Source organism: Balaenoptera acutorostrata, chromosome 2 (genome assembly GCF_949987535.1).
Source record: "Balaenoptera acutorostrata chromosome 2, mBalAcu1.1, whole genome shotgun sequence".
Taxonomy (NCBI): Eukaryota; Metazoa; Chordata; class Mammalia; order Artiodactyla; family Balaenopteridae; genus Balaenoptera; species Balaenoptera acutorostrata.
Genome location: NC_080065.1, coordinates 176,333,420 through 176,345,573, shown reverse-complemented (window position 1 = coordinate 176,345,573; position 12,154 = coordinate 176,333,420). Strand labels below are relative to the sequence as shown.

The 12,154-nt window shown below is 55.1% G+C and overlaps 2 protein-coding genes across 2 annotated transcripts; both read left to right on the top strand.

Annotated features, from left to right (window-relative positions):
- The first annotated feature begins 18 nt into the window (after positions 1-18).
- KLF1 (KLF transcription factor 1) lies at positions 19-8,053 on the top strand. Its single transcript, XM_007171957.2, has 4 exons — positions 19-77; positions 4,984-5,190; positions 5,845-6,685; positions 7,878-8,053. The coding sequence occupies exons 2-4, from the start codon at positions 5,104-5,106 to the stop codon at positions 8,051-8,053; spliced, it is 1,104 nt and encodes a 367-aa protein (XP_007172019.2). The 5' UTR covers positions 19-77; positions 4,984-5,103.
- A 1,447-nt stretch (positions 8,054-9,500) lies between these two features.
- Positions 9,501-12,134, top strand: DNASE2 (deoxyribonuclease 2, lysosomal). The gene is made up of 6 exons (XM_007171956.3): positions 9,501-9,918; positions 10,036-10,216; positions 10,308-10,386; positions 10,709-10,873; positions 10,965-11,159; positions 11,576-12,134. The coding sequence occupies exons 1-6, from the start codon at positions 9,824-9,826 to the stop codon at positions 11,914-11,916; spliced, it is 1,056 nt and encodes a 351-aa protein (XP_007172018.2). The 5' UTR covers positions 9,501-9,823; the 3' UTR covers positions 11,917-12,134.
- Positions 12,135-12,154: the final 20 nt, after the last annotated feature.

Sequence of the window (12,154 nt, the reverse complement as noted above, 5' to 3'; positions counted from 1 at the left end):
GGCAGAGTCTGGAGTTAAAGTAGGCAACTGAGGCACGAGAAAAATGAGTCCTAGTACCCAGGAGACCAGACCTCAAGGTCTCCTTTAATGGGGTACTCTGTGTGGGAGGAGGAGGTGGGCTCTGGTGGGCGATCTCAGCCCAAGCTGTCTGCCAGTCTGTCCCAGGAAGCTTGCTAGCCACATGTGACTGTGTGACTTGGTGTGATTCCCTGTGCTTTGTGATTCTGTGCGGTTGATTGAGCCTGAGTGACTGTGTATCTATATGTGAATGGGGCTGACTGTTTCTGTGACGTTTTGGGGCTGTTGACTATGGGTGGTTGTGTCCCTGTGTAACTGTGACTGTGTGTGGCTGAATTTCTTTGTGGTTTCTTGTCTAATTGTAAGCTCGTGTAATGGTATTCTGTGTGATCGTGTGTTTTTGTGGTACTGTGTGCATGACTCTTTTTTTTATAATTTTTTCAGGGCTACTGATTTTTTTTTAATTTTTTATTTTATTTTATTTATTTATTTTTGGCTGCGTTGGGTCTTCATTGCTGCGTGAGAGCTTTTTTCTAGTTGCGGCGAGCGGGGGCTACTCTTCGTTGCGGTGCGCGGTTCTCTCATTGCGGTGGCTTCTCTTGTTGCAGAGCACAGGCTCTAGGCGCGTGGGCTTCAGTAGTTGTGGCACGCAGGCTCAGTAGTTGTGGCACGCGGGCTTAGTTGCTCCGCGGCATGTGGGATCTTCCCGGACCAGGACTCGAACCCTGTCCCCTGCATTGGCAGGCAGATTCTTAACCACTGCGCCACCAGAGAAGCCCCATGACTCTGTTTTGATGGCTTTCTCTGTAGATGTGGCTGTTATCTTTGTGAGAATATGACTAGATATTTTTATGTATGTCTGGGCGATTGTGTATAACTATATGTGTCAGTGTGATTTGGTCTATGTGTGTGTGTGGTTGTGAGCTTGAGTATATAGCTGAGTGAATGGCTATGCTCACCTAGATCACTTTTATGAGCACTTGTGAGGTGTGCTTTCGAATCTGGATGTATCATGCTTGACCATCTCTGTATCTGAAAGTCACTCATCTACCATGACCCTGTCCATTTCCCAGTTGGGGAAAGTAAGGCTCAGAAAGCAGATTGGTCTTGCTCAAGGTCACAATGGACCAGGTGCAGAGCAGGGACCAGGACTGGGATCCAGGCCTCCTGCTTCCCAGGACAGACCCCTCCCTGCCCACCCAGGAACACCTCTTCCCACATAGACAGTCTGGGTAGTTGTGTGTGTAGAATGCTCTGTCTCACACATTGTCTCTGACTCAGTATGATGGGAGTAACTGTGAGACTGTGTCTGAAGGTGATCACTAGCCTGCATATCCCCAAGTGCCTGAGGCCTGGGTGTGTCTCAGACTCTTCCACTTTCTGGGCCCTTCTTGCCCTTAATATCCAAATAAAATGATTTGAACTCTCCTCCTCACTCAGTAGGGAGTCCATCACCACCTTGAATTGTCTGGGATTCTGCATAACTCTAATTCTTCTGGACACCTCCCTCTGCCAGGAACCAATGGCCTCCCTCCTTCCATCCCTTCCTTTCACCAAAGCTCCCTGTCCTGGAGTTGTTGTGGATATTGGAGTTCTCTGTAGTGGGGTGTAGAGGGTGATGACGGCATACACATTAGGAAACCTAAATTGAGGCTCAGGCCTTGCCACCCAGGAAGTCTGCCATCCGTACTGGCTACCTGCCCCCAGAGGCCTTATCTCCCAGCCAGATGCCCACACCTCCCCCCGACCCTCATCCTCTTGCCTCACCTTTCAGAGCCAAATATGCCTGTTAGTGCTTTATCCTAAATCAAGGAGATGTCTCCCCAAGAGACACTCTGCTTTCCTCTCCGGGAAACCACTCTAATTTCAACCATTTTGTTTGATTGAAGTGAAATTCACATAACACAAAATGAACTTTTTTTTTTTCGGCTGTGCCGTGTGGCTTGCAGGATCTTGGTTCCCCAACCAGGGACTGAACCCCAGCCACAGCAGTGAAAGTGCCGAGTCCTAACCACTGGACCGCCAGGAAATTCCCTAAAATGAACCATTTAAAGTGTACAGTTCACTGGCTTTTAGTATATTCACAATGTTGTGCAACCACCTCTATCTAGTTCCAGAACACTTCCATGACCCCTGAAAGGAGACCTTATACCCATTAAGCAGTCACTCCCCATTTCCTCCTCCCCCCCAGCCCCTGGCAACCACTAATCTTTCTGTCTCTGTGGATTTGCCTATTCTGGATATTTCATACAAGTGGAATCATATAATATGTGACATTTTGTAACTGGATTCTTTTACATAGCATGTTTTTGAGGTTCATCCATGTTGTAACATGTATTAGAACTTCATTACTTTTTTTTTTTTTTTTTTTTTTATTTATATTTATTTTTGGCTGTGTTGGGTCTTCGGTTCGTGCGAGGGCTTTCTCTAGTTGCGGCAAGTGGGGGCCACTCTTCATCGCGGTGCGGGGACCGCTCTTCATCGCGGTGCGCGGGCCTTTCACTATCGCGGCCCCTCCCGTTGCGAGGCACAGGCTCCAGACGCGCAGGCTCAGTAGTTGTGGCTCACGGGCCCAGCTGCTCCGTGGCATGTGGGATCTTCCCAGACCAGGGCTCGAACCCGTGTCCCCTGCATTAGCAGGCAGATTCTCAACCACTGCGCCACCAGGGAAGCCCTTCATTACTTTTTATAGCTGAATAATATTCCTTTGTATAGACGGACCACATTTTGTTTATCCATCCGTTAATGGACATTTGGGTTGTTTCCACCTTTTGGCGACTGAAAGGTGGACATTAGTGTACATTAGTGTACAAGTACTTGATCCAGTACATGTTTTCAGTTCCCTTAGGTATATACCTAGGAGTGAAATTGCTGGGTCATATGGTAACTCTATGTTTAACTTATTGAAGAATCATCTTCCACAGTAGCTGCACCACTTTGCATTCCCACCAGCGGTGTACGATGGTTCCAATTTCTCTGCATCCTCACCAACCCTTGTTATTTTCCTTTTTTGTTGTTGTTAATAACCATGCTAGTAGGTTTGTCGAGCTGGTTTTTACATTACATTTTTGCTCCCGCCACCCTTGTTGCACATGATAATTTTTTGTCTTTTTGTGTGATGCATTTATGGTGCACCAGCTCTGGTGATATGCCTCCGTCTGGGTGAGGTTGTATGCCTCTCACTATCAGGGTGTCTGATTTCATGTTAGTGTGGTTGTGTTTGGGTGCGCCCCCTATGGTTGGGCATTAGTAGTTCAGTTGTGTGACTAATTACATACAGTATCAGAGACAGGTGGCTGTGACTATGTAAGGTTGTAGTGTGTGATCGTGTCTGTGCCTGATGTATAACTGTGTGCCTGACTACATCAAAAGTGTGTTTATGGGGCTTCCCAGGTGGCGCAGTGGTTAAGAAGCTGCCTGCCAATGCGGGGGACACGGGTTCGAGCCCTGGTCCGGGAAGATCCCACATGCCGGGGAGCAACTAAGCCCGTGTGCTACAACTGAGCCTGTGCTCTAGAGCCCGAGAGCCACAACTACTAAAGCCCTCGAGCCTAGAGCCCGAGCTCCACAACAAGAGAAGCCACTGCAATGAGAAGCCCGTGCAACACAACGAAGACCCAATGCAGCCAAAAGTAAATTAATTATTTTTTTTTAAAAAAGTGTGTTTATGAATGGTTGTGTGGATGTGTTTTACACTTTTGTGTCTCAGGCTTCGTCTGTGTTTGATGGGACTGTGTGACTGCATCTTCTACAGTTCTGTGACAATATATCCAGGATCCTCCATGTGTCTGTTCGGTTGTGACTAAATCGTGTGTGTGACTGTGTGTGATTTGGGTAACTGTGTATGATTGTCAGCCCCTGATTATGAATTCTATGTCTGAGGGATTGTGTGACTATAACATCATGTAACCAACGTAGTGGATGGTTGTTTTTTGCGCCTGAGAATTGTATGTCTGTGCATGGTCTTTGTGACACACAGACACACAAGTATTTGTGCAGGGACTATATGGGGTGTGTGACTTAGGGACCAGGGGATTTGTGTCATTATGTAATTGCATAGTGTGTGTGTGTGTGTGTGTGTGTGTGTGTGTGTGTGACTATGAACTATGTGTCTGTGATGTGTGTCTGTGTCACCCACCTGGACTCCCTTGGCACCACAGTCTCTGGTGCAGAACCTCAGATTCCCTCCCCCATGTGGGGTAGAAATCAAGAAGCAGCCAGGTCTCCTGCAGGTCAGGTGTTTCCCATGGCCCGATCCAACGTTCCCATGCCACGCAGGAGCGGGAGTCACCTCCTCCTTCCCAGCCCCCATCACGCGGGAGCAGCTCTAGTTGCACCAGCCTCAGCCTCCATGCAGATACTCTCCCTGCAACGCCGCCTGGGGTTGGGGGGGGGTGTCCATGGTAGACAGTGACGGCTGATTGGCAGGGGCCTCTCCTGCCACTGGGCTCAGACCCTGGAAGCTCACTACCCAGGAAATTTAAAACCAAGTTAATCCCCAGCCCCCAGCCCTCCCACTCACCAGGGACAGAGCCTTGGCTGTTCTGGGCCCCCACCTGATAGCAGCCTCCAACGTCTGGGGAGTCTGATAATGCTTGGCTTGGCAGGGAGTTCATGCCAAGTCCCGCCATCAGCACAGTTGCTGCTGTTTATGGGGAAGGGGAGAGCTGCGAGGTCCTGGTCAGGGGCAAGGGGGTCTTGAAGCTCCTTCCCAGAATCCCCATTCTGCCTGTCACCCCTTCTCCAGGAAGGTAACTGAGAACAGGCTCCAAGTTTCTCCTTCTTTGGGAACCCAGTGCCTCACTTTGCCCAATCCCTGAACCCCCAGCCCCTGAACCCCCAGCCCCTGAACATCTGATTGGCTTTGGATACAGGATCATTCTTTAAGGCTCAGCCCCAAACAGGCCTAGGCAAAGTCTGTTCCCCCAGAAACGGTGACCCCCGCCTTTGCCTGCCCCTTATCAGGGGCTGCAGCCAATCAGCTGAGGGCAGAGAGGAGCCCTCCAAGGGGCCATCAGAGCCTCAGAGCCCACGAGGCCGCCAAAGGAGAGGAGGCCTGAGCCCCAGGGTGGGCACCAGCCAGCCATGGCTGCAGCGGAGACCGCCTTGCCCTCCATCAGCACGCTGACCACCCTGGGCCCCTTCTTGGACACACAGGAAGACTTCCTCAAGGTGGGGCCAGTGGGGTCTAGATGGGCTGCCAGGGGTTCCGGGCCCAGGCCACAGAGCTGGGGGATCAGGTCTGGATCTTGCCTTGGAATTCAGAGACCTGGTCAGCGCTGGGTGTCCTCAGTGCAGGCCAGGGGTCTGAACTTGGTCTAAGGGCCTATTTCTGTCATAGAAAACTGAGGCTGGGAACTGAACAACTCAGGGATCTAGGCTCAGTGAGACACCCCCAGATATCAGAGGGAAATGGCAGATGTGTCTAGGGGACATCCAGGAATTAATCTTGGAATTAATCTTGTTGGGGGACAGGGAAGAAGAGGAAGATTCTTGGGGGAAACTGAGGCAAGGCTGAGCCTCCCCCAGCCTTCCATTCTTGGCTCCGCCACCCCTTCCCCCTTGCCTGAGTGTGGCTGCAGATAATGTAAGCCTTATCTCCTGTCTCCAGCCTGACAGATAGACCTCTGTCTCTGGAGCTGAGGTGGTGGGGGGAGGGGGGGAAGGACAATGTGAGGGACAGACTGACATGACAGACAAGCAAACAAGACCCCTTTATTGAGCCTCTAGCCAGTCTGCCCCCATCAGGGCATCCGGCCCCCACCGTCTCCGGGCAGGATACCCTGGTGTCCACTGAAGCTTCGTGCTACCGGCTCCCTCCCACAGTGGTGGCGCTCTGAAGAGGTGCAGGACTTGGGCCCAGGCCCCCCCGACCCCACAGGGCCACCCCTCCACGTGAGGCCTGAGTTGGAGGACACGCCCGGGGAGGACGAAGACGATGAGAGGGACGCGGCTACCCCCTGGGACCTGGATCTCCTACTCACCAACTTTCCGTGCCCAGAGCCGGGCAGCGCTCCGCAGACCTGCGTCCCCCAGACTTGCGCTCTGGCGCCTGGCGAAGGTTCCGGGGTGCAATTCCCACTGCCTCCCGAGACTCTGGGCGCGTACGCGGGCGGCCCGGGGCTGGTGGCTGGGCTCTTGGGTCCCGAGGACCACCCGGGCTGGGCGCGCCCGGCCCCACGAACCCCGGCTCCCGATGCCTTCGTGGGCCCAGCCCTGATTCCAGCCCCCGAGCCCAAGGCGCTGCCGCTGCAGCCGATGTACCCGGGACCGGGTGCGGGTTCCTCCGGCAGCTACTTCCCCCGGACGGGGCTTTCAGTGCCTGCAGCGCCGGGAGCCCCCTACGGGCTGCTGTCCGGGTACCCTGCGCTGTACCCGATGCCGCAGTACCAAGGGCACTTCCAGCTCTTCCGCGGGTTCCAGGCTCCGGCGCCCGGTCCAGCCACGCCCCACTCCTTCCTGAGTTGTCTAGGGCCCGGGACGACGGGTGCAGGACTCGGGGGGACCACAGGAGACCCAGGAGGGACCGCGGAGGCCGCGCCATCCAAGCGCAGCAGGCGATCGTGGGCGCGCAAGAGGCAGGCTGCGCACACGTGCACGCACCCGGGCTGCGGCAAGAGCTACACCAAGAGCTCTCACCTGAAGGCGCATCTACGCACGCACACAGGTGAGGGGGCGGGGCCCGGTGCAGGGGAGGGGCTGGGTGGGACCTTGGGAGCCAAGAGCTGCAGAGGAGCTGGAAACCCGGAGCAAGGGGCGGGGCTAAAGCAAAGTCTCGGAGAAAAAGGCTGGGCAGAAGGAGCTGGGGACAAGTCTGGAATATCAGGAGCCGGATGGGAAGTAGTGCGGAAGGCATGTGGGGACGGAGAGAGGACATGGAAAAGCTGGGAAGCATTTCAGGGAACCGAGGGCTAAGACCTGGGCCAGGGACGGGCCGAAGAGCAGAAAGCCAGGCAAGCTGTGTAGGGGCCGGGGCTACAGGAGGGACTGCGGGGAGAGAACAGCTCGAAATACCCGGGGGGGGGGGGCGGCCAAAGACCCAGGGTTCAGGTTTGGGTCAAGCGGGAGCGGAGTTTGGTGTTCTGGGGCAGTAGCCAGGAGTATAAAGAGTGGGTTGCTTGGTTAGACTGTAGGGGGCGTGCTGGAGCTCAGGAGAGTTAGTTTCAGGGGCCCGGACGCAGAGGCCGGTCCTGGAGAGCAAAGGGAAATGGCTGGGAAATACAGGAGGGTAGGCATAGGAGGAGAAGCCGGGTCCCAAGGAGCCAAAGACAGGGGAGGGGACGTGGAACAGAGGCGGGGTGGAGGAGGAATGAGGCCTATGCATAGGGGTCCGCACAGAGGATGGGGCCACGTGTACAGACGCGTCCAGGAACGCAGGGAGGAGGGGCCAGGTCTAGCAGGGGGAGAGCATACTCACTGGGGACAGGGCCTGGAACACCAGGTGGATTTCGGGGCTCAAGGGCCAAGGCCAGGGGCAGGATTGGGCAGCAGCTTGAGGGTCCCCTGGTGCAAAGGAGGGGCTGGGACATAGGGGCAGTGCCAAAGGACAAAGATTGTGACGGCATTAGGACGCAGGGGCAGGGTACCGGGCACAGGAAGTAGGGCTAGTAGTGTAGAGGGCGCGACTTGTGACCAGGAAATGAAAAGGGGCCTGGCGCCAGCAGGAACAGAAGAAGAAGGGTCGGGGTAGCAGAGGCCGGCCCTGGGTGCAGATTCAGACCCTTCCCGAGAGTGTCTCCTTAAATTTCACGACCTAGGCGCCTCACTTGCCTCACCCTAGTCCCGGCCAAGGCTAGGAGGGAGGACTCTGGGACCAGGTGTGCGTGACAGTGGCTCTCAAGGCTTCCTCATCCCCCCAGGGGAGAAGCCATACGCCTGCACGTGGGATGGCTGTGGCTGGAGGTTCGCGCGCTCCGACGAGCTGACCCGTCACTACCGAAAGCACACCGGTCAGCGTCCCTTCCGCTGCCAGCTCTGTTCGCGTGCTTTTTCGCGCTCGGATCATCTGGCCTTGCACATGAAGCGTCATCTTTGAGCCCCGCCCCGGCACTTGGACCTTTTCTGGGGACTGGGGTTAGAACAAGAACGGACCCAGGCACGGTGGTTTTCCCTCGGATGAACCCTCGTCCGGACTCTTGGTCCCACAGATCCACCAAGGACTGGCCCATAGACAGACCTGGGGGAGCCTCCAGCACAAGTTCCCACATGTCCTTGGCCACAGGGAGCCACAGTCACACACGGTCATGTAGACCGAGCGAGATAGGCCTCAAAATAAACGGACTCAGGTGGATACTTAGATACTTCTGACAAAGAGACAGACCCTCAGAGAGCTGGACCATCAGACCAGCTCACAGGTGGCCCTAGACAACAGAGGCGTCGTGGGGTGAGGCTTCCCAGAGACGCTGGTTCTAGAAGAAGGCTTCACACTGTGACTCCTGAAGCTCCACATAGTGGCTGGCATTGATGTGAATGGTTATGGGTCTCGTAAAAATGCTCCTCCCAGATAAAGCTTCAGTGTTGGTCTGAATTTGTGGGTTTTGGGTGTGGAAGTTGGGAGGAAGCTTAACCCCAGAGGTGATATTGGGGAGCTATACACACATTCACACCCTCCTCTCCTAAAACTGGGCAACCCTCCTCAGGCACTTGCAGCCCGTCCTTCCCCCACCCCAAGGTCAGGCTACATTGTCCCTGCCTCCTGCCTCGAAACCCAGGGACATTCACAGGGACCATCTTCCTCCACTTAAGAATCCTCAGCCCGGGGGCTTCCCTAGTGGCACAGTGATTAAGAATCTGCCTGCCAATGCAGGGGACACGGGTTCGAGCCCTGGTCGGGCAAGATCCCACATGCCGCGGAGCAACTAAGCCACAGCTACTGAGCCTGCGCTCTAGAGCCCACGAGCCACAACTACCGAGCCTGCGTGCTGCAACTATTGAAGCCCGCATGCCTAGAGCAGGTGCCCCGCAACGAAAAGCCACCGCAATGAGAAGCCCGCGCTGGGCAACGAAGAGTAGCCCCCGCTCACCGCAACTAGAGTAAAGCCCACGCGCAGCAACGAAAACCCAACGCAGACAAAAAAAAAAAAAAAAAAAAGTTCTCAGCCGGGTCCCAGAGCCCCGTCATCCTTCACCCTGTCATCATCCAAAGTGACCCCTTGTTTAGCTCAGCGGCGGTGGCGGGGGGGTGGGGGGAACATGCAGAATGAAAAGGGGGAGGACCAGGAGGGCAAGCGCCCTTTAAGGGAGCAAAAGTCACGAGAGTTGGACCTCAGGCTGTAAGGCAGGAAAGAAAAAAGAAATCCAAATTTGCCTCTGACGGAGAAGCCAGGGGAGGAGCGAGGTTCAGTGAAAGAGTGTTGATTGGGATTAGCCAGAATTGAAAGAGACGGAGGCAGGGCCTACTGGAGGGACGTGGGTTGTGATTGGCCAGGAGTAGAGCCGGAGGCCGGACACTGGAAACCACCTGGCCATGAGACGCCATGTCTGGGCCGAGCCAGAGGATGGAGCCTATCAGGGACTAGTCTGCCGGAAGCAGGAGGAGGCCCCAGGCTGGCCGGGTCGGCGGCGGAGCCTGCAGGGAGCGACTGCCCCGAAGAAAGCCGAGCCCCCGGAGGATCCTTGACTACCTATTCAAACCTCTGCTTCTCACCTCGCGGGCGGAGTCTGCATCCTCGTGATGTCTGGGCCTGGGTTCCCCGGCGGGTTTGGGGAAGTGAAAGTCACCAGAGGCCGGGTCTGGCCCAGCTCGTGACCCCGCGCCTTGCGGTCCCGACACAGATTTCTAGACCCCAGCTAGCGCTCTGAGCTCATGGCCGCGCTGAGCTTGCTGCTATTGGCCGCGCTGCTCTGGGTCCCTGTAGGGACCCTGACCTGCTACGGGGACTCGGGGCAGCCTGTGGACTGGTGAGTGCGCGGGAGCCGACTATCCCTCCAGGGCCGCACTGGGGATTGCTGCGTTCCTAGGTGAAGACTGGGGTTCCTTCTCTTCTTCCTCTATTCTGTCCTTTTCCTAACCTCCAGGTTCGTCGTCTACAAGCTGCCGGCCCACAGCGGGCCCGGAGATGCGGCGCAGAGAGGGCTGCGGTACAAGTACTTAGATGAAGACTCAGGGGGCTGGCGCGACGGTGCGGGGCTCATCAGCAGCCCCACGGGGGCCGTGGGCCGCAGCCTGCTGCCGCTGTACCGAAACACCACCAGCCAGGTGAAGACGCCCCCGGCAGAACCTGGGGTGGGACTCTAGGGTGGGCCCGACTTGGGGGAACCTTCAAGTTGCCCCTGTCCATCTTCCCCAGCTCGCCTTTCTACTCTACAATGACCAACCGCCTCAATCCAGCGGGTCTCAGGACTCTTCCAGCCGTGGGCACACGAAAGGTGAGGCCAGACTGAGGACTGGGGAAGAGTTCTGGTTTCCCTGTGCATTTCCCCCAGCTAACCCATAAGTTGCCAGGGGGGTGAGGGTGGGCTGCTCTGTCAGGCCCTAGCCATCTGTTTCCTTATTTTAAATCAACATTTTCCTTCCTCTGGACTAAGATAATCGATGGCTGTGGAAACTGAGCTCAGCAGTGGTGCTGACACTGCCCACTGCCCACTGGTCCTGTGGTCCAGGCCCCCTACAGACTGAGTGTTCCTGGGTTGCACGTGTGCTTGTTGGGATGCCTCAAGCAGTCCCCCTGATCTCCAATTTCTGGTTCAGGTGTGCTGCTCCTGGACCAAGAAGGGGGCTTCTGGTTGATCCACAGCGTTCCGAACTTCCCTCCACCTGCCTCCTCTGCTGCGTACAGCTGGCCTCCTAGTGCCCAGAACTATGGGCAGACCCTGATCTGTGTATCTTTTCCTCTCACCCAGTTCCTGAATATCGGTGAGTGGAGACAGGGAGGCAGGGTGAGTCCCTGATTCCCAGGCTAGAATCTTGGAACAGTCACTCATTTTCTTCTCCCCTTGCCCTCCAGGCAGACAGCTGACCTACACCTACCCCCTCGTGTATGACCATAGGCTGGAAGGGGACTTCGCCCAGAAATTCCACCTGGAGGAGGTAGTCAAGGGCCATCATGTTCGCCAGGGACCATGGAACAGCACCGTAACACTCACATCAAACAAAGGACACATGTTCCAGAGCTTTGCCAAATTTGGAAACTTTGGAGATGGTGAGCCTTGAGGTTGACAGTTGGAGAACTTTTTCTGCAGAGGGGGTGTCTGGTGTGTCCATGGCTGAGGGCAGGTCATGGTTAGGGACTAGAATACCTTGGAGTCATAATCACATGAGAGGTAAACAACAAATATACCTGTGTTCAAATATTGGTTTCTGGCCGTGTGATACATGATTTAACCAGAGCCTCAACTTACCTTTCTGAAAAATGGGAATAATGGTATCAACTTTAAAGGACTGTCGAGTGACATGATGCATATAAAGCATTTAGTAAGGGCTATTAGTCTTAATGTTATAATTCCCCAGATTGCCAGGAATTGATAACTGAGGAAACAGCTCAGAGAGGGGAAGTGGCCTAGGGAATCCCTAGCAGTGATCCTGACCCTGTCCATGTCCTCTTTCCATCTTCTGCAGACCTGTACTCTGGCTGGTTGGTGGAAGCCCTTGGCAGTGACCTACAGGTCCAGTTCTGGCAAAGATCTCCTGGCATCCTGCCCTCCAACTGCTCTGGCGTCCAGCACGTACTGGATGTGACCCAGACAGCCTTCCCTGGGCTAGCTGGGCCAACCTTCAATGCCACAGAAGACCATTCCAAGTGGTGTGTAGCCCCAGAAAGGCCCTGGGCCTGTGTGGGTGACATGAATCGGAACAAAAGAGAGGAGCACCGGGGTGGGGGCACACTGTGTGCCCAGCTGCCCGCCCTCTGGAAGGCCTTCCAGCCTCTGGTGAAGGCATGGGAGCCCTGTGGAAAGTAGAGCAGGGCCTTCTCTCTAGGAAGCCCAGCAGAGCATATAAGAGCTAAGGCTCAAGGGCCAGTTTGGACTTCAGTTTGAATCTATTTAGTCTCTTCCTATTTGTTTGGCCTTGATCATGTGCCTTAACCTCTCTGTGACTCAATCTACTCATCTGCAAAATGGGAATCATAACACCTTACTCAGGATTGTCGAGGAATAAAAAGAAATTGGTAAATGAGGCTGTTAATCTTTTCTTCAG